Source organism: Nicotiana tomentosiformis, chromosome 2 (genome assembly GCF_000390325.3).
Source record: "Nicotiana tomentosiformis chromosome 2, ASM39032v3, whole genome shotgun sequence".
Taxonomy (NCBI): Eukaryota; Viridiplantae; Streptophyta; class Magnoliopsida; order Solanales; family Solanaceae; genus Nicotiana; species Nicotiana tomentosiformis.
The window spans coordinates 89498037-89522491 of record NC_090813.1 but is presented as its reverse complement, the minus strand read 5'-3'; the positions used below and the strand labels follow the sequence as shown (position 1 = coordinate 89522491).

The 24455-nt window shown below is 38.2% G+C and overlaps 1 protein-coding gene and 1 long non-coding RNA gene across 6 annotated transcripts; one reads left to right on the top strand and one right to left on the bottom strand.

Moving 5' to 3' along the window:
- Positions 1 to 9196: 9196 nt before the first annotated feature.
- LOC138906591 (uncharacterized) lies at positions 9197 to 15180 on the bottom strand. Of its 3 annotated transcripts, none has more exons than XR_011414062.1 (6): positions 14974 to 15180; positions 13118 to 13266; positions 12176 to 13041; positions 11320 to 11504; positions 9479 to 9627; positions 9197 to 9402 (listed from the first exon to the last, which is right to left on the bottom strand). It is a non-coding gene; the product is annotated as an uncharacterized lncRNA (long non-coding RNA). The 3 variants fall into 3 exon arrangements; XR_011414063.1 differs by having other exon boundaries at positions 11320 to 12430; positions 12813 to 13041; XR_011414061.1 differs by having other exon boundaries at positions 11320 to 13041.
- A 5260-nt stretch (positions 15181 to 20440) lies between these two features.
- LOC117280465 (phosphatidylinositol 4-kinase alpha 1-like) lies at positions 20441 to 24326 on the top strand. Of its 3 annotated transcripts, none has more exons than XM_070195724.1 (5): positions 20441 to 21117; positions 21763 to 21834; positions 22588 to 22756; positions 22902 to 23116; positions 23703 to 24326. In XM_070195724.1, exons 3-5 carry the CDS (start codon positions 22600 to 22602, stop codon positions 23862 to 23864), a joined length of 534 nt encoding a protein of 177 aa, XP_070051825.1. In that variant the 5' UTR covers positions 20441 to 21117; positions 21763 to 21834; positions 22588 to 22599; the 3' UTR covers positions 23865 to 24326. The 3 variants fall into 3 exon arrangements, 1 of the variants encoding a protein (XP_070051825.1); XR_011414059.1 differs by lacking the exon at positions 20441 to 21117 and adding an exon at positions 21168 to 21666; XR_011414060.1 differs by lacking the exon at positions 21763 to 21834.
- Positions 24327 to 24455: the final 129 nt, after the last annotated feature.

Below are 24455 nucleotides of genomic sequence, written 5' to 3'. Positions count from 1 at the left end.
GCTATGATAAAATTAAGGCCAAATATATACGCGGTTGGCTTCAATTATCATTTTGACACTTCAACTAAGGCCATTACCCATTGAATACTTCAACTCCAACAAAAGTGTACCTATTAAACACAACTTTGATAATCCCAAATCATCTTTGGTGCGTGAATATCAGTTGCTATCTACTTGACAAACAAGATCAATGATAAAATGACATGTCAACAAAGACAAGAAAAAACTAAAATATGAAGGGAAAAAAAGAAAATAAAAGAAAAGAAAAATTTTCTGCTTGCATCGTCCCCAACCCTGCGTAGTCCCTACCGCCGTCGTCCCCAACTCCTCACTGGCCAAATGTTTCCTGTCCCATCTTCTCCAAATAACGAGTAGAAGCAACCACAATTTATCTGAACAAACCAATAACAAATTAAAATAAACTTAGTTGGTGTTCTACAATTTTGCTTAGGTTTTTGTTAATCAGATCTCAGCCTATACATCTCCAATAGAACTCAAATGTAATTATAGACTCTGAATGACAATTAGAACAAAATTTAATAATTAATTTAATCAAACAGACACGAACTTAAGGAAACCCAAGTCATCTTCCTCGTCAAGCGACTATGAAATATTTGACCCAAGAATCCAATTTGAACCAGCTCAAAAATGCACTCAAACTTTAGATTCAGATTCTAACAAATGTTTCCAACTAGAATCTATAATAACCAATTGATTTCTACTCAAAATTTTCAGATCTATTTTTTTTTTTAATTCAAACTCGATGCTCCAATGGAAGTCAAAATTTTCTCCTCTAATTAGATTCTCAGGTAGCAAAAACGATGAATAAAATCAATTCAGTGAAGGAATCCAACTCTAAAATGAAATTAGAACTCCAAACCAAAGGAGATGGAGTTGGTGTCGGAGGCTGTGGCTATCGGGGGGAGCTGTCCTAAAGGTGATGACAGCAAAATATTATTTTCTAATTAAACTCAAAAATTAAAATTAAGGAGAGAAGATAAAAATCTAAAATTTAAAAAATTATTTCCTTTGCTTTTCCTTTTCACGCTCTTAAAAGAGGATGTGATTTCACATACTATGTCATGTCAACATTCGTGTTCAATAGGTACATTTTTGTTAGAGTTTAAGTATTCAATAGGTCATGACCTTAGTTGAAGTGCTAAAATGGAAACTAAAGCCAACTTTAAGGAGCAGTATATATATTTGGCCTAAAATTAAACTTCTTTATACTCAATATCTTTTTAAGTAACAGTATAGTGAACTCAAGTTAATCATCTAAGAGAAACAAAATGAACAAATGAATTCGACAATAGAGAGGAATACAACAGATTTGCAAAAAAAAACTCGCTAATCGAAAAAAGAAAACTCTTAGATAATCGGGAAAAAGCAAAGTGTATGTATGCAGCTAAAAGAAAATATGTAAAATGAGAAAGGGAAAAGCTTTACCGATAAGAGCAAAAGAGAGTTGATAGGGTTTGAGCTAATTGGGGATTTTGGAATGGAACGTAGGGTTTCTTGCCTTTGAAGAAGAGACAAAATGGTTTCAATTATTTTATTGTTTTAGAACTAGTTTAGGACTAGTTTTTGGTTTGGGCTCAATTATTCTTTTATCGGCCAGACAAAAAAAAATATTTACATAGGCTATAAAACAAACTTAAAATATTATGCTACATATAGAAATTATTAAAAAAAATTAAGAAATATTTATAACTTACATTCTAATAAATATTTTTAGCTATCTAATATATAAAATATGTATACATATAATGTCAGGTTGGTTTGGTTTCGGTTTGATTTTTTTTAGTTAATACCAAATCAAACATATTATGGTCGGGTATTATTTTTTAATACCAAACCAAGATAAACTAAACCACTAGTCGGGTTATTTTTTTCGGGTTGACTCGAATTATCGGGTTGGTGCGGGTTATCATTTGGTTTGTACACCCCTACCTGGAACCGTGTCAACACTTGTCTCAGAAAAGACAACTGAGAACTGTCTGCATCAGTAAAGACTAAGGTGTCATCCACAAACAAAAGATGAGATAGCCTTATGGAGCCTTGCCCACTAATCGAAAAGGAAAAACCCCTTAGACAACCCCCTGCCACAACTCTATCCATCATCCTGCTCAGTGTTTTCATAACTAAAGTGAACAACAAAGGTGATAGTGGATCACCTTGTCTCATACCTCTCGAACTACCAAAACATGGACTACCATTCACCAAGACAGAGAACCTCGCAGTAAAGATACAGAACCAGATCCATTTCCTCCATCTAGCACCAAAACCGATTCTCATCATGACGAAATCAAGAAACTCCCAATTGACATGATCAAAAGCCCTCTTAAGATCTAATTTGCACAATATCCCAGGTTCCCTTAGCTTTCTTCTCGAGTCAATTACTTCATTAGCCACTAGAGCAGCATCAAGAATTTTCCTTCCTTCCACAAGAGCGTTTTGTGAAGTAGAGACTGTCATGTCTAGCACCCTCTTAAGTCTCTTACCTTAGATAAAATCTTGTAGATGCTTCCCACTAGACTGATAAGTCTAAATTCTTTGATATTCGAAGCTCCCCCATTTTCTGAACAAGAACAATGAAAGAGGCATTGATGCTCTTTACAAACTCCCCCGTAGCCTGGAAAGCCTGGATAGTCCCCATCACATCGCCCTTAAAAATATTCCATCAATGCTGGAAGAAAGCCAAAGTGAAACCATCGGGACCTGGAACTTTATCCCGTGCGCAACACTCAACCGCCTCCCTTACTTCCTCTTCCCCCATAGTTCTCTCGAGCCATTCCTTATTTTCTTTCCATATATGGTTAAACTCTAGCCCTTCAAACCTAGGCCTCCAGGCCACCTCCTCCCTAAAAAACTACTCATAGAAGTCCACAATAGCCCCTCCTACCTCCTCTTCCCCCTCACGCACAACGCCATTAACCTCAATAGATTCAATGAGGTTCCTCCTCCTATTGGCTACCGCTACCCTGTGGAAAGATTTAGTGTTCGAGTCCTCCTCATCCAACCATAAAACCCTGAATTTTTACCTCCAACTAATCTTTTGAGCTAATGCCAAAGTAACTAGCTCTCTTTTTACATCCTCCTTCCCCCCTCTCTCTCTCTCTCATTGTCCACCAGCTCCCTCCCCCTCTAACCTCTCTAACTCCCCCACCTCATGAATGAGCTCTTTTATCTTCACCTCTACCCTCCCAAAAACCTGTTTATTCCATACCCTAATGTCCCTCTTAAGTAACCTTAATTTTGCGGCAAGACGAAAAGATGGATTCCCCTCCACCACATAACTATTCCACCATCCTGCCACTCTATCACGGAAATCCTCCACCTTCAATCACATATTGTCAAATCAAAATGGAGCTTTCATACGCCTTCCTCTCCCTCCATCTAGCAGAATAGGTGAATGATCGGAGGTCAACCTCGGAAGAAGAATTTGGATAACATTCGGATGCAACTCCTCCCAAGAAGTGGAGATCAAGAATCTATCAATTCTAGATCTAGAAAAAGAGTCCTCTAATCTGGACCACGTGAATCTAGCTCCTCATAAAGGAAGGTCAACAAGAAACTAATTATCAATAAATTCAGAGAACTCCTCCATAGCCCTCGAGATCACCTTTCCCCCATCCCTCTCCTCCGGAAAATGGGTAGTATTAAAATCCCCACCCAATACCTACGGAATATCCACTCCTCCATAAATGAGGCCATCTCCGCCCAGAACAACATCTTAGATCCTTCCCCTGCAGGACCATATACCCCCCCCCTCTCAAAACCCCACTCCACCCTAATCCCATAACTACGAAACTTCACTGCTAAACAAAACTCGCCACTCTTAACCTCCCGACATTCCACTTTTCTCTCATCCCATAGTAGAATAAGTCCCCCTGCATTGCCCCTAGCCGGAATATACTCATATTTCACCCAACTTCTACTCCATAATCTTCTAACAATAACGTTAGTCATCACTTCCATTTTAGTTTTCTGCAAGCAAACAATATCTGCCCTCCATTCCCTGAGTCCTACCTTGATGATGACCCTTTTGCTAGGGTCATTCATCCCCTCATATTCCAACTAATGATTTTTCTATCCATCAACAACATATTCAGCATTACCCCCACTCCCCCCTCCCACTACCAATAATTCATCCCTCCCTCTGCCTTTAGATCTTCTCTCGTACACCATTTTTTTAATCATTCCCTACCTGATCTTTCACCACTCTTCTCCCCCTCCTACTCCCTTTTGCCACCTCTATCCCCTTATTAGAATCTCTTTCAATGTCTTACAAGAGTTCTACTACCCTACCCTCATTTCCTTCAAAAGAAACACCCAAGAACTTCCCAAAGTCTAAATACCTCTTCCCCACCCATTCAGACAGTCTATGATCATTTTCTACAATAACTAACGGGAGAGCATTCTCCACTACTGCCTCATTTCCACACCTAACATTATCAACAACATAATGCCTCGTATCAAGAGCGGGAAAAAGAGTCAAATAAATTTCCACAGCCATAGAATCTGAGCCGCTGCCAGTTAAGACCCCTTTTCTCGGGCAAATGGTTGCGGGAACCCTCTTTACAACTGCTTCCCGATCACTAGAATTAGATGAGATCAAGTTGGTGCGAGGGCTACAAATATCCGGCACCAAAAAAATACCCGAAAGAGAACCAACAGTACTAGCAGCGCCAACACTGCCTTTAGGGACAACCCGTAGGTCCTTAAGCCCTTCCTTCTCCTTGCCATTCTTCAAAAAGAAAACATGATTAGACTCAGAGGCCAAGACCGTGCCACCAGCATGGATGGCGTGAGATTCTGACGCCGGTGAGAACACCAAAGCATTCAAAAGAGGCTGCTGCCCAACAACTCCTTCCTTTTTGGGAAGAACCCCATCTCTAAACTCAGAGGTCCGCACTTCTGGGATAAAAAATGAGCTACCATCGAGGTTGGCGAGATTTTTCGGCGCCTGCAAAGATGCTTGAGCAATTCCTTTAGGCTGCTGCACCACTGTTTCACCTTTATTGGGGCACGAAGACTGCACGCCACCCATTAATAGAGAATTCTGAGCCACTTGCACCTTGTTTCCGTTCAATCTGAGGTCGCCGGAGTCATTCCAGCCAGCTGACGGCACTAGAACAGAAGAACCCTTTGATTGTTGCGCACCCAATGCTGAAAGAGAGGAACCGGAACTTACAAGAGGGCCATCACTCGATTCTGGGGACTGGTGACTTGATTCTGGCAGTCTTCTTGCATTCGCTGTCTTCAGAGCAATAGCAAACCTTTTCTGAGTGTTTGAGACAAGATGGGGTTGGTAGAAAGACCTAGAACTGGTTGGTTCATTAGGAAACAAGCAGTTCTTGCCTTTTAACTTATTGAACCGGTTTAATCTTCTGTTCCACCCCGGTTCACTAATTCAAGGGCAAACCTGTCTATTTACCTCCTTACCCCTTCTATCATCTCTCCCAAATTCAAATCTCTCGTTAGCTTCCTCAACCCTATGTGTAACAGGTGGCGCCGGCCAACCCCTCACCCTCGTCCCCTGCCCTACCATCTTCTCCCCACTTCTAACCATTTCCCAACCCCCCCTCTCTGCATAATTCCATCCATTCTGAATCATCCAAAGACCAAAACTCTGGTCTAAATTCAGGATACAACCATATTCTGAACCCTAGGTCTCCATCCTCTACCACCAACGTAGCAGGTATTCTTCCCCCTTTTCTTACCAGGATTCTTGCCCTAGATAAATCGTGTAAACTGCAGGTAGCATCCACGAAACCCCCACACAAGCCTCCCACCTTCTTGAAAAGGTCAAGATACCATAGATGTGCCGGTAGTCCCACAAGATTCTCACCATCATCAAATCTCCAGGTAATCTGAGAAAGTTACATCTGCTCTGCTCCACCCACTCTTCGAGCTTCAAGAAGGTACCATCGAGCCATCTTCTACCCTTTCTAAGGACATTAGTTGCCTACATCTCATCCCCAAAGCGAAACAGAAATTGAGTGTCACCCAGTTGAGTGATTTTCAAGCCGTCAGCAGCTTGCCAAGCATCAGACGCCCAATTTCGGATAGCTTCTGGAGAACCTATCCATATTAAAAAATGTGAGAATGCACGGGAGAAAATATGTTATTGATATTGGATGATAAATACAATACAAGAGGTCCCTATTTATAGCTATACACTACAAGGAGATATTACTCCTCTTCCAATGTGGGACAAGACTACACTATACATATCTGTAAACTAGCACTCCCGCTCAAGCCGGTGCATACACATCATATGTACCGAGCTTGTTACACATGTAACTAATACGAGAACTAACAAGAGACTTATTGAAAATATCTGCTAGTTGAAACCATGGAAGAGTGTCGCGGCACCATCATGAGTTGTTGCCGGCGCGTGGAGAAGCATGGCGGCTTTTCTACCGGATAAAATTTTAGGGGTTGGTCGTCGGAGGGTGATCTACCTTGTGGTGGTGTTGGTTTTAGCACAACACCGACAGAAAGTGACTTTCACTTAGACAAGCCTTAGGTCACCGGAAAAATTGCACGATGAATAAGTTCTTTCTTCCCGGTTAACGCTGGAATGACGCACAACGATATTTTCTCACTAATGCTCTGATACCATATGAGAAGGCACCGGAGAATTAGGTCTCTTATACCACACTATTGGATCTATAAGGTATTATCATGATACCACACTATTGGATCTATAAGGTATTATCATGATTTCTCACACCTCTGACTAAAATACAATTCCCATACATTAGCATCAAAACTTCATCTGCCAACTCTTCAAAATAAATTAGGTCCAGACATCTCATTATTTAAATTGTTTCTTGCTTTGCTTTTGTATTTATTTTCAATAAAAAAGAAAAAAAGATAAGCTTTTGTATGTAGCTAAACATACAAGTCGTTGCAGAAATGACACCATGTAGTCGCTCTAAAGGGATGCTATTTAAGAATTAGTCGATACGTTCTGAATTTCACTTTTTTGGTTTAATTTTTCGGAATACAAATGTCCTGAAATTTAGATTTTTATTTCAAAATCTTAGGACAAATAAGTACCGGCTAATTACTAAATAACACCCCTAAATGAGCCATTTGATGGATTCACACGAGCCCATAATCATGTGACCGTTCTCTAGAGACCTAACATTTATTGTGTAACACGTCATTGTGTTATTATCATCTTTCTAATTTGAGGTTATTTTTCATTGTACGAATTAGGGCAAAACTTACCGATCACAAAATAATAAGAAAATTACATAAAAAGTATTAACCTATTCATCGTACGACAAATTATATGGCAAGATCAACTCATCTAGAGTTACTAGCTGATGGCTCAATGGCCCATTGTACTCTTCTTCTTCTTCTTCTTCTTTTTTAAGTTTCTATATTGCCATCTTAATGTAAATTCTCCTATCTATTTTTTACCAAAATATTCATATGCTAAGAGAAAATAAGATGTTACAAATGCGTATCTCTTTTGGTATGAGCGTGCAAGGAAGATGTATAGAAGAAAAAGAGTGATGAAAAGAAATTAGAAAGTGTTTTATGCAAAAAAAAAATGTGAAACTAGGATTGGAGGTGTATAAACAAAGGCGAAAGGAGATGACCAAGTGTGGTGGTAGCTATGTTGTTCTTCGTTGCGAAAGGCAGAGAAAAGAGAAGAGGTGGGAGATGGAGTCATCAAGCTTGTATCGATATTTAAGTAGTTGAGAATTGATTTTGGTTTATACATGAATCTTGTTTGAATATTGAAAATAATTTTGTTTTTAATTTCATCCAAAATTTGAATAAAAGTCATTTCAGATATTCATCTTTAATTTTTGGGATTCTACAATAAAATTTACAAAGCGATTTGCTGAGTTTTCTGTTTAGCAATCCAAGAGGAAAAACGAAGAAGTAATTTTCAGCCAATATAAGTGGTATTTTTAAAGATGAAGAATTAATTTGCTGACTACTGTGGTAGGTATCTTGTTTAAAGTATCTCTAGTTATCAAGTTTGCAGAAATGAGGAAGGAAGATGTCAACGAAATAAAATAAAATTTGAGAAACTTGTCCAAATAAGCATCCACCTCAACAAATATATTATTCTTTAAGTTACTTTCAGTCCAAGTTGGAGGTATGTTAGTCTGAGGGGTAAGAGTGAAACAAAAAACTAACGGTAAGGACTCTTTTTGACACCAAAAATTAACGGAGGACAAAAGTATTTCTATTTCCGATAACTCAAAGGTATTTTTGGCCCTTTTCCGTTCTAACAACACACCAGCCAGCTTTTCTTCTATTCTCAGCACGGCTCTTTACATCTCGTTTTACTTAATTTATTCTTGCTTTTTTTCTGTTTCGTTCTTAATCTATTCTTGCTTAATTAGTCTAGTACTATGTCATCAAACGTTTAATTCAATAAAATTCTACTTATGTTTATTTAGAAAATGATTGTAGATCACTAAACCAAAAAAAGGCCACGTTATTTAAGGTACAGCTCAGTGAATTTAAATAAGAAAAGATGCATATATGTCATTTCATTTTAGAAAAAGGGTTTGAAACAAGATTAATTTTTCTTTCTGCTACCTCGTCTTACTATATGAATCCAACCTTATTGCATTTTCTTCCTGAACAAACTAAGGTATAAGTACTTGTTATGGTCTCTCTTCACTCTTCCTTCCCTGGGAAATTGATAAAACCTAAAAGCAAATAAAAAGGTTACAATATTTTTACAGGAGTAACTAGATTACGTTTCCCTGTCACATATTGATCGCTCTATTTGTCTGGTTAATTATATGCATTTTAACAATAAACTAACTCACTTGCCTCACCACCATAGAACGTTCAACTTAAGGACTAAACAAATCTTGCAGCAAAAGTATAAGATTGCATGAAATGATGGTTAATTGTATGCATTTTTACAGACTGTAGTAAGTTATCACCTCTTTTCAGAATTACCAACTCATGCTCAAGTCTCAACTAATTATCGATAGTCGTCTTAATTAGCTTTTACAAGTCCTGATAAAAAATTTACGAGTCAACTCATCTCGGCGTTTCTTCATTCAATTTTACTAAATTATCACTAACTTCATTAAAAAAGAATTACATAGAATTTCCTGTTTCAAGATTACAAGTGAACAGAATATACAGGTAGTGTGAAATGCGGCAGCATTCGCTCATTTTTCAATATCCTACTGCACATATTGAATCGAACCATACCCAGCGCCAGCAGTTGTCGCATCACTGCATGCACGAACCATGTAATTGGCTGCTTCACGTTCACTCATCTCGGGATTTCGTATGGGGTTACCCCTGCTAAAGCAAGGCAATCTGCTATCTAGCACCATCAAAATTGTATTGATTATCCCATCCATGTAGCAACGTGCAGCAAGGTAACCCTTGACACACAAGCTGGAAACAACCAGCCCAGGATTAGCATGAGAAAAAAGAAATTCATACATAAGAAGACAGTGCAAAGATATCTGACCTTACAAACTGGTGCCATGTCTTACTTTTCATTGCTCCGGATGGGTCAATTAATTGGGTCATCTCATGACTCAGCTTTCAGATCGCATATTTACACCAGGACAATTTTCCAGGATAAAACCAAAATCAATATGGACAAGCCTACCAGCACTGCAGAATAATATAATAAGGAAATTTGCCAGATGATGAGTCAATGTTATGCAACCAATATTGATAATCTTTAAAAGATGATATTTATTCCAGAATAAAGTATTCACTTTTTTGTGTCCTTGTATATGTCCATTTTCATGAACTCATCCCCAAGAAAATCTGCACTGCCCATGTGGTAAAGGAACGTACAGCTAGTAAGTGAAGTTAATTCTCATTTTTTTGGTTCTTGGTTCGCTAAACGACTCATTTAAGATAGGTTATTCAACACCTTGGTAAAATAACCAATTGAGTCCACCACGACCTTACCCGAACAGGTTAGTGGAGAAAAAACACAGAGTCCACCATGAGCTCAAATAATGAGGTCACTAGCAATTCAAGGTATATAGAACACAAGGCTGGTTGAGCTTGCCTCATGAGCACATATTGTTTCCTAGAGTCTCCAAGTTGACATTGCTAAACGCAAAAATCACACAGCAACGGCAAGTACAAGGCTAAATCTTTAGGTTGGTTCATGGGATAAGGGATTATATACTCCCGGGATAAAATGTAGGATAATTTTATCCCGCGTTTGGTAGGAGATTGATTGCGGATTAGCAATCACGAGATTGTTCATACTACAAATGTGATATTATTTTTTTCCCACACTGCATGTGGGATAAGACAAGAGTGGGTTGCTCTAGCGGTAAGCACCCTCTACTTCCAACCAAGAAGTTGTGAGTTCGAGTCACCCCAAGAATAAGGTGGGGCGTTCTTGGAGGGAGGGAGCCGAGGGTATATCGGAAACAACCTCTCTACTCCAGGGTAGGGGTAAGGTATGCGTACACATTACCCTCCCCAGACCCCACTAGTGGGATTATACTGGATTGTTATTGTACTGCATGTGGGATAACATCCCAGGATTACTAGTCCCTGGATTAAACACTAAAATGAAATGTTTGCCCTTCCAAAACTCAAGGTTAAAATTGAAAATAAAAGTTTATCCAAGTTTACCTAGTTTAGCCAAAAAATATTTTATATTATATCCCGCATATCCCATCTTTAGTCTAGTGAACAAAACATCTACCAATAAAAGTGTATCCACTAAATAATCCCGTCCTTGTTAAATATCTATGTTGAAGTGTGTAACTATCTCATCTAAAAGTTTAAGCTGTTAGAGAAAGCATACTTTTATTTGTTTAATTTTTATGTCTTCAACATACCCCCTCACGTGCGGACTGGATTCTTTTTGATGAGCCAAGCACGTAAAAAAATTTTCCGATATTAGGTGGCGGTAAGACTCGAGCCCAGGACCTCTGTCTGCTCTGATACCATGTTGAAGTGTGTAACTATCTCATCTAAAAGTTTAAGCTGTTAGAGAGAACACACTTTTATTTATTTAATTATGTCTTCAACAGTCTATAATACTGGTATAACTTGTTCACAAACCAAATGACCCCTTAGTATATAACTTATATGTAGAATAGTTGCTTGTTAGTGTGCATATTGCACATTTTCATCGTCAATGATGTGCGTCGGCGGTCGTACTGTATCAAACTTTTTGACTTCTTATATTTTCTTAATCTAACCCTTCATGACATTACGATAGTTTATAAGGTTTCTGCACTCAAGTAATACCAAATGTGACTTGGATAAAGTGTAATCTCACAAGCATTGAATCTAGGATACCAAACAATAGAAGACAAAGGCGCTTACATGTCAATCAGAATGTTCTCATTATGTCTATCCTTAGGTTGAAGCAACAAGCTGGCAACTGCATAACCTGCACTGCTTTTGATGAAGTTCTCACGAGCAGCTTCAAAATCAGGAGAGCCAACAGGCCCATATTTCTGTTGGAAAATTTCATAAAGACCACTTCTCCTCAGTGAGTTGGGTACAACCTGCAAAATAGACAGATGGGAAAAGAGTTTGGAGATAAAAAAGCTATAACCACCACAAAATTCTAAGTGATCACATTTAGGATACACTTAATATCATCTTTCTAATGTATTGTACTGTAGAATATACACGTGCTAGGTTCTCACCAAAAATACTCATATATGTACATCGAAAAACAACGCTTTAATTTATATCCAATACAAAACAAAAATCACCACATCCACAATTGCTTCATGCAAAACGAATTATTTGCTGAAAATATTCTATGTACTGTAAACAGAAATCAAAGATAGAGGAATTATAGGATAGAGGAACAGCAACACAGTTCCATAACCAACATTAGCGACCTATCCCCTATAGGTGAGCACTACATCCCTATAAACAATCTTTTCTTTTCAAATGAATCGAGTCATGATTTTGTTGCCAATTGAAAGAGAACTACATTTGAAGAAGGAGGGCATGGACCTGGCGTTCTTGTTTGATATGATGACTTGGTACAACAAATTATAGGATGAATGAACAAATACATGTTCCAAAAACCAAAAAGTGGCAATAAAGTTGTTACTATCAAGGTGGCTTGTTAGATAGTTACTCTCATTGTATTATAATTGATAGAATATCGATAATAGATTTTTTCATCATGCATTCTCACATGGCTCATAAATAAACCTACCAGGTTTTCTTCTTTTGACTCGAAAGATGGTAATTGCCATCTAAGTGTTCAAAAAACCTCTAATTTGTCTAGGAAGAGCAATATATTGTGTGAATATACATATTTCATCAGCACCGTCGCTTAAAGAGGCAAACTTATCAGCAACCTGACTTTCCTCTCTGAAGCAGTGGTTGGTCAGACAACCATGAGTATCAACCAGGTTCTTAATTTCTTCATCTGTTTCAGATATGCTGCCTCATGGAGTGGACCAGTTGCCTGCAATACAGTTTTGGAGCAGCAGGGAATCAGTTTCAGCCATGACTAGGTTATAGCCTTTTTCAATGCACTATTTTAGCCCAAAAAGGAATGCACATGTTTCAGCCCAATTGCTAGTTCCCTGTCCTAGAGGCAGGATGCCATGAAAAGTTTTCCTAGATCATTCCTAACTACTACTCCACCTCCACAATTGCCTTCAATACAGGAGCCATCTGGTTAATTATATGCATTTTAACAATAAACTAACTCACTTGCCTCACCACCATAGAACGTTCAACTTAAGGACTAAACAAATCTTGCAGCAAAAGTATAAGATTGCATGAAATGATGGTTAATTGTATGCATTTTTCAATATCCTGCTGCACATTGAATCGAACCATACCCAGCGCCAGCAGTTGTCGCATCACTGCATGCACGAACCATGTAATTGGCTGCTTCACGTTCACTCATCTCGGGATGAAATCTGTTCCGAAGATTTCGTATGGGGTTACCCCTGCTAACTGTTTCGGGATGAAATCTGTTTCGGCAATCTGCTATCTAGCACCATCAAAATTGTATTGATTATCCCATCCATGTAGCAACGTGCAGCAAGGTAACCCTTGACACACAAGCTGGAAACAACCAGCCCAGGATTAGCATGAGAAAAAAGAAATTCATACATAAGAAGACAGTGCAAAGATATCTGACCTTACAAACTGGTGCCATGTCTCACTTTTCATTGCTCCGGATGGGTCAATTAATTGGGTCATCTCATGACTCAGCTTTCAGATCGCATATTTACACCAGGACAATTTTCCAGGATAAAACCAAAATCAATATGGACAAGCCTACCAGCACTGCAGAATAATATAATAAGGAAATTTGCCAGATGATGAGTCAATGTTATGCAACCAATATTGATAATCTTTAAAAGATGATATTTATTCCAGAATAAAGTATTCACTTTTTTTGTGTCCTTGTATATGTCCATTTTCATGTACTCATCCACGAGAAAATCTGCACTGCCCATGTGGTAAAGGAACGTACAGCTAGTAAGTGAAGTTAATTCTCATTTTTTTGGTTCTTGGTTCGCTAAACGACTCATTTAAGATAGGTTATTCAACACCTTGGTAAAATAACCAATTGAGTCCACCACGACCTTACCCGAACAGGTTAGTGGAGAAAAAACACAGAGTCCACCATGAGCTCAAATAATGAGGTCACTAGCAATTCAAGGTATATAGAACACAAGGCTGGTTGAGCTTGCCTCATGAGCACATATTGTTTCCTAGAGTCTCCAAGTTGACATTGCTAAACGCAAAAATCACATAGCAACGGCAAGTACAAGGCTAGATCTTTAGGTTGGTTCATGGGATAAGGGATTATATACTCCCGGGATAAAATGTAGGATAATTTTATCCCGCGTTTGGTAGGAGATTGATTGCGGATTAGCAATCACGAGATTGTTCATACTACAAATGTGATATTATTTTTTTCCCACACTGCATGTGGGATAAGACAAGAGTGGGTTGCTCTAGCGGTGAGCACCCTCCACTTCCAACCAAGAAGTTGTGAGTTCGAGTCACCCCAAGAGTAAGGTGGGGCGTTCTTGGCGGGAGGGAGCCGAAGATATATCGGAAACAACCTCTCTACTCCAGGGTAGGGATAAGGTATGCGTACACATTACCCTCCCCAGACCCCACTAGTGAAATTATACTGGATTGTTGTTGTTGTTTGTTGTTGTACTGCATGTGGGATAACATCCCAGGATTACTAGTCCCTGGATTAAACACTAAAATGAAATGTTTGCCCTTCCAAAACTCAAGGTTAAAATTGAAAATAAAAGTTTATCCAAGTTTACCTAGTTTAGCCAAAAAATATTTTATATTATATCCCGTATATCCCATCTTTAGTCTAGTGAACAAAACATCTACCAATAAAAGTGTATCCACTAAATAATCTCATCCTTGTTAAATGTCTATGTTGAAGTGTGTAACCATCTCATCTAAAAGTTTAAGCTGTTAGAGAAAGTATACTTTTATTTGTTTAATTTTTATGTCTTCAACACACCCCCTCACGTGCGGACTAGATTCTTTTTGATGAGCCAAGCACGTAAAAAAAAAATTTCGATATTAGGTGGCAGTAAGACTCGAGCCCAGGACCTCTGTCTGCTCTGATACCATGTTGAAGTGTGTAACTATCTCTTCTAAAAGTTTAAGCTGTGAGAGAGAACACACATTTATTTATTTAATTATGTCTTCAACAGTCTATAATACTGGTATAACTTGTTCACAAACCAAATGACCCCTTAGTATATAACTTATATGTAGAATAGTTGCTTGTTAGTGTGCATATTGCACATTTTCATCGTCAATGATGTGCGTCAGCGGTCGTACTGTATCAAACTTTTTGACTTCCTATATTTTCTTAATCTAACCCTTCATGACATTACGATAGTTTATAAGGTTTCTGCACTCAAGTAACACCAAATGTGACTTGGATATAGTGTAATCTCACAAGCATTAAAGCTAGGATACCAAACAATAGAAGACAAAGGCGCTTACCTGTCAATCAGAATGTTCCCATTATGTCTATCCTTAGGTTGAAGCAACAAGCTGGCAACTGCATAACCTGCACTGCTTTTGATGAAGTTCTCACCAGCAGCTTCAAAACCAGGAGAACCAACAGACCCATATTTTCTGTTGGAAAATTTCATAAAGACCACCATCATTCGTCTCACCCATCTGACTTCTGCTCAGTGAGTTTGGTACAGCCTGCAAAATAGACAGACGGGAAAAGAGTTTGGAGATAAAAAAGCTATAACCACCACAAAATTCTAAGTGATCACATTTAGGATACACTTAATATCATCTTTCTAATGTATTGTACTGTAGAATATACACGTGCTAGGTTCTCACCAAAAAAACTCATATATGTACATCGAAAAATAACTCTTTAATTTATATCCAATACAAAACAAAAATCACCACATCCACAATTGCTTCATGCAAAACGAATTGTTTGCTGAAAATATTCTATGTACTGTAAACAGAAATCAAAGATAGAGGAATTATAAGATAGAGGAACAGAAACACAGTTCCATAACCAACATTAGCAACCTATCCCCTATAGGTGAGCATTACATCCCTATAAACAATCTTTTCTTTTCAAATCAATCGAGTTATGATTTTGTTGCCAATTGAAAGAGAACTACATTTGAAGAAGGAGGGCATGGATCTGGCCTTCTTGTTTGATATGATGACTTGGTACAACAAGTTATAGGATGAATGAACAAATACATGTACCAAAAAACTAAAAAGTGGCAATAACGTTGTTACTATCAAGGTGGCTTGTTAGATAGTTACTCTCATTGTATTATAATTGATAGAATATCGATAATAGATTTTTTCATCGTGCATTCTCACATGGCTCATAAATAAACCTACCAGGTTTTCTCCTTTTGACTCGAAAGATGGTAATTGACATCTAAGTGTTCAAAAAACCTCTAATTTGTCTAGGAAGAGCAACATATTGTGTGAATATACATATTTCATCAGCACCGTCGCTTAAAGAGGCAAACTTATCAGCAACCTGACTTTCCTCTCTGAAGCAGTGGTTGGTCAGACAACCATGAGTATCAACTAGGTTCTTAATTTCTTCATCTGTTTCAGATATGCTGCTCCATGGAGTGGACCAGTTGCCTGCAATACAGTTTTGGAGCAGCAGGGAATCAGTTTCAGCCATGACTAGGTTATAGCCTTTTTCAATGCACTATTTTAGCCCAAAAAGGAATGCACATGTTTCAGCTCAATTGCTAGTTCCCTGTCCTAGAGGTAGGATGCCATGAAAAGTTTTCCCAGATCATCCCTAACTACTACTCCACCTCCACAATTGCCTTCAATACAGGAGCCATCAGTGTTAAGCTTCACAAATGATATAGGGGGTCAGATCCACTTGAGCATCCACCAGAGAGATCTCATAAAAGGTTGCAGATGCCTTCCCAAGTATCAATACCAGATGGCAAATATTCAATGTAATCACGGATATAGATCTAGCAGTTCATGGGTTTTCCAATTCATATTTAGCGGTGCAGCTTGATCTCCAAAATCCCACAGAGAATAGGTGGCGTAATCTTAAAAAAATAGGAAATCATGGAGTTCTTAGCCTTTTGATTCCAGCAGTTTAAATTTAGGTTCCTTAAAGATATCTGATGCCTAATGTGCCTGCAAAATGACTCCATATCTTCTGGGCATACTGTTACACAAACAGGTGTTCAATGGATTCCACTCCTAGGATCATATTGTGAGAAAGCACGGCGGGAGAAAATATATTATTGATATTAGATGATAAATACAATACAAGAAGTCCCTATTTATAGCTATACACTACAAGGAGATATGACTCATCTTCCAATATGAGACAAGACTACACTATACATATTTATAAACTAACAAAACAGTTCCCACTAAATAGGTCTTCAAGAAGCACTTTCTTCTTTGGACGTGTTCACTTGACAACGAGAAACACGGCTCACCACTAGATTCCAGCCTCTGACATCTACCATCGACCTCTAGGGCATTCCATTGAAGAGCACCTTTGAAAGACTTGCTGTCCAACTTTCTTGATTCTAGAGAGAAGTAGGATCTTTTCTCTCTAGAATCCATTGTAAGATCCTTCATAGTTGATTTCCTTGCTAGTTTTATGAATTAACACAATATCATCTACAAGCATTATTTGCGTGCTTTTTGGAACATTATCTTATATACTATCATGATACTATTGGTTAATTCATGCATAACTAGGCTAAAGCAAGTATTGGTTCAAGGAATATTCTTGGTGTTAATCCACGGGTATGGAATACTCCTCTATGCCTCCTCATTGCTCTTACACATGTGACAACTTCCTTTTTTTTGTTTATTTTTTGGATAAGGTAAATCATTTTATTAGGAAATCCATGTACACAAGTAGTATAACAATCCCTCGGGCCACTTACTATATTAATTAAAAAAAAGTATAACAATCCCTATTGCTAGCAATGCTATGGTCTTGTATTCCTTCGGTAGGAGCAAGGAAAGGGTACATACAGAAGACGCCTATCCAATTTCATCACGGATTGGAGGAGGGGATATGTCCTTCTGGATGGAGGATAAACTATTAAACTTTGGAAAGTTCTTAGGTGTTTCTTTTGAAGGGAAGGAAGATAGGGTGCTAGAACTGTTGAGGGAGATTGAGCAACAGTCTTTTTATGATGGTGCAGGGAGGGAGTTGTGTTAAGGTGTTAAGCAAAATAATTTCATTATGATGCGGTAAGTTGTATTCCTCCGGTAGGAGTAAGGAAAGAGAGTTCCTGGATTTCATTATAATGCGGATGGGGTTTGGGGTAAGATGGAAGGGATGGATCAAGTTCTGCATTTTCTCAGTCAGATTCTCTGTCCTGGTTAATGGTAGCCCGTGTGGTTTCTTTGGCAGCTCCAGGGGTCTCAGGCAAGGTGACCCTCTATCCCCCATGCAATTCATTCTAGTGATGGATGCTCTGAGTAAAATGATGGATCGTACGGCGGGCGGAGGCTTCTTGAGAGGATTCTCAGCTCCGATCTGGGTGCTCAGTGCCCGAAGAGTCTCTCATTTTCTTTTTGCGGATGACACCTTGGTTTTCTGTGATGCCGATATGGATCAGTTAACCTACCTGAAGCAGGTCCTGCAGTGGTTTCAGATAGTATCAGGACTCAAAATCAACCTCGGCGAGTGTGAGATTTCTCGGTGGGTGAGGTTGCTAACATTGATGCTTTGTCTCATGTTCTCAGATGTAAGGTGGGCTCTCTTCCCACTACTTGCCTAGGTCTCCCATTGGGCTCTCTATTACTTGTCCATGTTGCAAGCTGCTGTGAGCATCATAGATAAACTGGAGCGGCTTAAAAAGAATTTTCTTTGGGATGCGACGAATGGAACTAGAAAGTTTCATCTAGTGAATTGACAGACAGTCACTTCCCCAAAGAAGTGAGGTAGACTTGGATTAAAATATCTTAGGGTATTCAACAGAGCTTTGTTGGGGAAGTGGTTGTGGAGATTCGGGGTAGAAGAGCATGCTCTATGGAGGGAGGTCATAGTAGAAAAGTATGATTCCACGGGAAGGGGTTGGAGGACCAAGGCAATCACAACACCTTTCGGGTGTGGCATATGGAGGAGCATCATGAAGAATTGGGAAGATTTCAATGGCAACATCACTTACAGGGTGGGAGATCGAAGGAGAATCAGCTTTTGGAATCACAGGTGGTGTGGAGAGGATACTCTAAGGGTCTCTTTCCCTCACGTCTTCAGAGTTTCAAACCATAAGGAATTGATGGTCCAATAGATTCACAAGGAGCATGAAGGAGGTAGTATGGGACCTCTCATTTAGAAGGAACATGCAAGATTGGGAGATTGCGGAGCTCCAAGATTTGTTGGCACTGCTATATAGGCAAGACAGGCCCCAACCATATTGTGATTCTTGGATATGGGGTTGCGTGGCGATGGTTTGTTCACCGTAAAGTCCTTTAACCAGAGTATGTTGGTGAGAGAGGATGATACTTTTCCATACTCCTCGATCTGAATTCCTAAGGCACCCACGAAGGTATGCTTTTTTGCATGGCTAGCGGCGAGAGGAGTGATCTTGACTGCCGAAAATCTGCGAAAGAGAGAAATTACACTTGTTAGTTGGTGCTACATGTGTAAAAGCTCAGGGGAAGGAGTTAATCATCTTTTGTTGCATTGCCCTGTGTCCTCGATTTTGCGGAGGGAAATCCTGAATCTTTTTGGTGTTCAATAGGTGATGCCAAGCACTGTAAAGGAAATGTTATATAGTTGGGCCAGCTTCCGTAGAAGAAGCAAGCAAAAGGCGTGAAAGTTCGCCCTGATAGCTCTCATGTGGATAGTTTGGGGGGAGAGAAATATGAGAGCTTTTGAGGGGATTGAGTCTCCTTTTTCACATCTTAAGAATAGTCTTTTATCTTTGATCGATTTTTGGTGCACTCATATAGTCCCTACTTGTGTAGAAGATTTGGCGTCTTTTGTAGAGAATCATGTTTTGATGTAAATTCTCTACTTTTTGGTATACTTCTTGTATACAGGAGTTTTTTCTCCCTTTTGATCAATTCAATTTACCTTATAAAAAAAAGTAGTATAGCAAGTTGGGAAGAGAGGCTTACGATTTGGTTCAACAAACAGAAAGGTTGCAGTGAAAATGGAAGAAGAATAATCTGGTCATTTCATAACTTTATCCTGGGATTATTCATTCCCCTTCTTATTCATCCCCCTTAGATGGGATTAACTAACCCCAAGATAGTGGTGTAAAACTATACTGGTTTTAGTTAATCCCTACAACCAAATATGGGATAAATTTTATTCCAATTTCTATACTAGGATATCCCACCTTATCCCATGAACCAAACGACCCCTTAGGTCCTTAACTCCAAGTCCTCCCCAACATTTAGGAGAAGTCATCGAACCAAGTGGTACTTCCTTGCCCCATCCAACGAATCCTATAGAAAGTTTCTTTGAAGCCTTTCCAACTGGTCTCAAATACTAGCTAGAGCCTGAAACAAAGATATGAAGTATATAGGGATGCTTTATAAAGTACTCTTGATAAGCACTTCCTTCCCTAACGGTAATCAAAGATAGGTAGTAGGGAGGGCTCCTACCCTGCAATTCAAAACTTGAGCACACATGCCTATACATCCACCTCTACAATAACGACAACAACATACCCAGTGTGATCCCACAAAGTGGGGTCTGGGAAGGGTGGGATGTACGCAGACATTACCCCTATCTTGTGTAAGGTAGAGATGCTGTTTTGGATAGACCTTCGGCTCAAGAAAAGCGTTTTCAAAACAGGTTTGAAAAAATTTCAAGATTAAAAAAAGCTATGATGAAAATAAAGAAAAGAAAAGTATTGATATCAAAAACAGAAAATATTATCTACCTCTCCTATAGGAATAATCTCACATTTCCTAAGATTAATCTTAAGATCTGATACGACCTAAAATATGTTAGCACTTGACCTAAGTAATCCAACTGGGTCCCGTTTGCATCACAGAACACCAAATTATCATCCGCAAACAAACGATGAGAAATCAACATGGTGCCAAGACTGCCAACCGCAACATTGATGCCCTTTAAAAAAGAGATCACCACCTTTTTTATTCTCCTTACCTACAATCTCAAAGCACTTAATCCATCCATTCATCTCAGCTCTTCTAAGCATCAGGCTAAGAGCTTCCATGACAATAACAAATTGATAGGGGGATAGGGGATCCTCTTCTCTCAAACATATGAATGACTTGAAAAGGCCTTCAGGATTCCCATTTAAAAGGATAGAAAACCTGACTGCACATATACAACTTTTTATCCATTGCAACCATTTGTCACCAAAATTCATCATTCTCAGCAGCTCCAACAAAACATGCCAACTCACATGGTGATAGGCCTTTTCTAGATCAAGTTTATACATTACCCCAACCTTCATCTTTCTCCAATGATGTTCAAAACATTCATTTTGCCACCATTGCATCATCTACTATCTGTCTCTCTTTAATGAATGCAAACTGATTGCCAGAAATGAGTTTAGATATTACTTTAATTTCTGTCAAGATCTTTGAAATTATTTTATAGACACTCTCCAACGGACTAATGGGTCTAAAATCCTTCACCTCCACTGCACTTTTCTTCTGAATGTGAGTTCCTAATGCCGTTCAACTCTTCCTGTCCTTTTCATAACTGTTTCCTCTTAAATATCTTTTTACTTATTATATATTTGACACAAATTCCTTTTTTCTCAGGCACCCACTAAAGGACCTTTCTTGATTCATATCTTATGATTTTTATATGTCAATGCATATCATACGGAGATCCTTCTTCCTCTCCCTATAAATTGTTATCGATTTTCAATAATGTATCTTTATTTTAAGTCTGCCAGGCATAAAAACAAACTTACTGTCTGTCACTCTTGTAAATGTGTCTAAGTCTATGCTCTATAATTATTTCCTAGAATTTCATCACATGGCTCATAGTTTATACCAAGTTAGTTTGCACAGCCTTTTTATTATTTATCGCACAACTTTTAAATCTCATTTGTTTTATAACTCTTGTCACTTGTTTGGGATCTTTTCACTCCTGAATATAACATTGAATTGCTTGGTTAGTCATTGTATTCCAACTTCTCCGGGGCACTTCCAGACCACTGGGTTTATGACAGACTTTTCTAATTAACATCATCTGCAAAGGTTTCTGGAAAAACCTATATTATGAAACAAATTTTATAAGCATGTCTTATACACTATGTTCTTCTTACCATTTTCAAAACAATTATGCTCTTCTAGGTCTCATAACGGAAGTTTCCAATATGGCCGTCTCATGCACCAGCTCCAATAGTCCAATACCAACTAACATAGGTATCTTTCTGAAGTAGAGTTCTGAGATGGTGAAGTATAGAGCAATTTAGTAAAGATTGTATAATTCTTAAAGAAAGTAAAAGCCACAAGATACATTCATAGTTATTGTTCTCACCGATAGTGTAACTGTGTGTTTTGCTTGAACTAACATAGGTATCTTTCTGAAGTAGAGTTTTGAGATGGTGAAGTATAGAGCAATTTAGTGAAGATTGTATAATTCTTAAAAAAAGGAAAGCCACAAGATACATTCATAGTTATTGTTCTCACCGATAGTGTAACTGTGTGTTTTGCTTGAACTATTCATTGGGCTTGCGTTTCCTTAATGCGTAGATCATGTCGCAAAAATTTGATACATAAGAAGTTTATACTTGCTTGTTTTTTGTCTTGTTGACCAAGTGGATGCATTTCACATTCCAAATTGAAATAAGGATATTGCATGTCTGAAGATATTTTTATCCCACATGGTCTATAATCTCCTTATTCAGTGTTCAGAGAATAGAGGGAGGTGAAAAGTGGAGAGAAAAGTAATACTATAATGACTGTATGAGTTGTTCTTGGTAGTTGCTAAATTTCTACTGATTCAAGAGAGTATGGCTTATCCTACTAATAAATCATAACTACAAAATTAACAGGCCCATCGATGTGATCTATTTTCATCTTGAATCATGTAATATTTCTTGTTGCATGATATAATGTAATTCGTTTAACTGAATATTATTTATATATAAGTGTCTGAAACGTAGTTTTTATCAGGTTGTGAGCTCCATGGAGTTGCTTGAAGATGAGTTGGAACTAAATGCTCTTCATAACCCAGGTAGTCCGCGCGGTAGTGGCAATGAGAAAGCTGCCGTTAGCCAAAGAATTGCTCTTTCTACTGCTTTAGGAGGGTGTATAAAAGTTTCAGCAATGAGCATGATTTCCGGTTTGTTGTTTTTTTGGGTTCAGTTTGAGAAGGAAATGAAGTTCTTAATGACTTCAGTTGTTAATGGAGATATTCTTCACTTAGATACAACTAATGGTAGAGATTTTTCTAGGCCTCATAGATACTTTTATTTTGTCCCCTACAGGTGTCAAGTCAACTTATCTACTTGCAGTAGCAATTTTGGAGATAACACGGTTTTGTAGCAATGGTGGGATCCTCAGTGTTCCTAGTTCAACAGCTTCTCGAACTGCCTTCAGCTGTGTTTTTGAATACTTGAAAAGTCCTGGTCTCAAGCCGGCCGTCTCCCAGTGCTTAACAGCAATTGTTCAAAGGGCTTTTGAAACAGCAGTAGCATGGCTGGTATTTTTAACTCTCTTGGCTTGTCTTGCTGTTGTGGACATACTTCGTCACAGTTTGAAATCAATAATGTTTAAACTGTATAGCATGCCTTTTTTAGTTGTTTTTTATCATGAAAAAGCTAACGGAGATAATATATTTTTTAAATATAAGTTGCTGATCCTCTTCTTTTGCATTCCCTTTCCATTTCTTTTATTTTGAGGAACAATAATTATTTTATTACACAATACAAAAGTCATGCGTAACTGTACAAGTATTACATAACAAAAATAAAAAAAACATAAAAATAAAATCATTCGCCTTCCTACCCTTGTATTGACTCTATGAGTTCTATCAATGTTGATTGACTTAATTATTTGAATTAATAAAGATTTGATTCAGATTGAGAAAGATTTGATTCAGATTGAGATTTGATTTTATTCTGATTAATTGTAATTTGATTATAGTTTATTTTCCTTCCAAAAATAGTCATAGGACTTAGTGTATAAATACATTTGCTTAGGGATGTAAGAAATACACAGAAATACAAGAAGCCTTTTTTTCTTCTCAAAAATCTACATGATATTAAAGCCAGCGCTGCCTTTTTTAGGTGAGTTATCTCCCTCGCAGGATTCCGTTATTATCAAAGAGGTCGAGTTTTCTCTCTCTGGTGGCTATTCGCAACACAAACCCCTTCTGGTTCCGTCGAGCCATATTTGGTTTCCGGCGAGGCAGATTATTTTTAAGAAATTTTGTTCAGATTTTCTTCTAATTGGGCAGAAAACATGGAGACATTCAAGGAGACGGTTTCTGGAGAAATCTTAATTTTTGGGTTGTTGATTCTGGTGCAAATAGACACATGACAGGCTCTTCTAAAGGCATTCAAAGTTATTCTCCGTGTCTCAAAGGAGATGGTGTTAAAATAGCCAATAGTTCTTTAATACCTATCTCTAGAACATGTTTTGTCATTTGTACTCCTAATATTAAACTATCATCCGTTCTCCATGTCCCTGAGTTCTCTGTCAATCTTTTATTTGTTAGTGCCATGACCAAAGTTCTAAGCTGTAATATCGAGTTCTTTTCCGATCATTGTATTTTTCAGGATCTTCAAACAGAGAAAATGATTGGCAGTGGTAGATTGCATGATGACTTGTATATATCAGATTTAGAATTCAAAACTCTGGTCAAGCCTTTTTTGGGGAAAGTAAGTATGTCAACCAAGAAATAATACAACGGCATAGACGGTAAGGACACCCATCATTTTTTTGTTTTGAGAACAGGTTGTCATTTTCATCAAACACAAATAATTCAAGAAAGGATAAAATGAAAATAAAAGATTGTGTACCAAAATAAATAGCTACAA

What these genes read in the sequence shown, in the direction of transcription:
- LOC117280465 (XM_070195724.1), top strand. Translation starts at nt 22,600, where the DNA reads ATGGAGTTGCTTGAAGATGAGTTGGAACTAAATGCTCTTCATAACCCA. An exon ending in AGCAATGAGCATGATTTCCG is followed by an intron (nt 22,757 to 22,901) that starts GTTTGTTGTTTT and finishes TGTCCCCTACAG; the next exon opens with GTGTCAAGTCAACTTATCTA. An exon ending in AAACAGCAGTAGCATGGCTG is followed by an intron (nt 23,117 to 23,702) that starts GTATTTTTAACT and finishes TGCCTTTTTTAG; the next exon opens with GTGAGTTATCTCCCTCGCAG.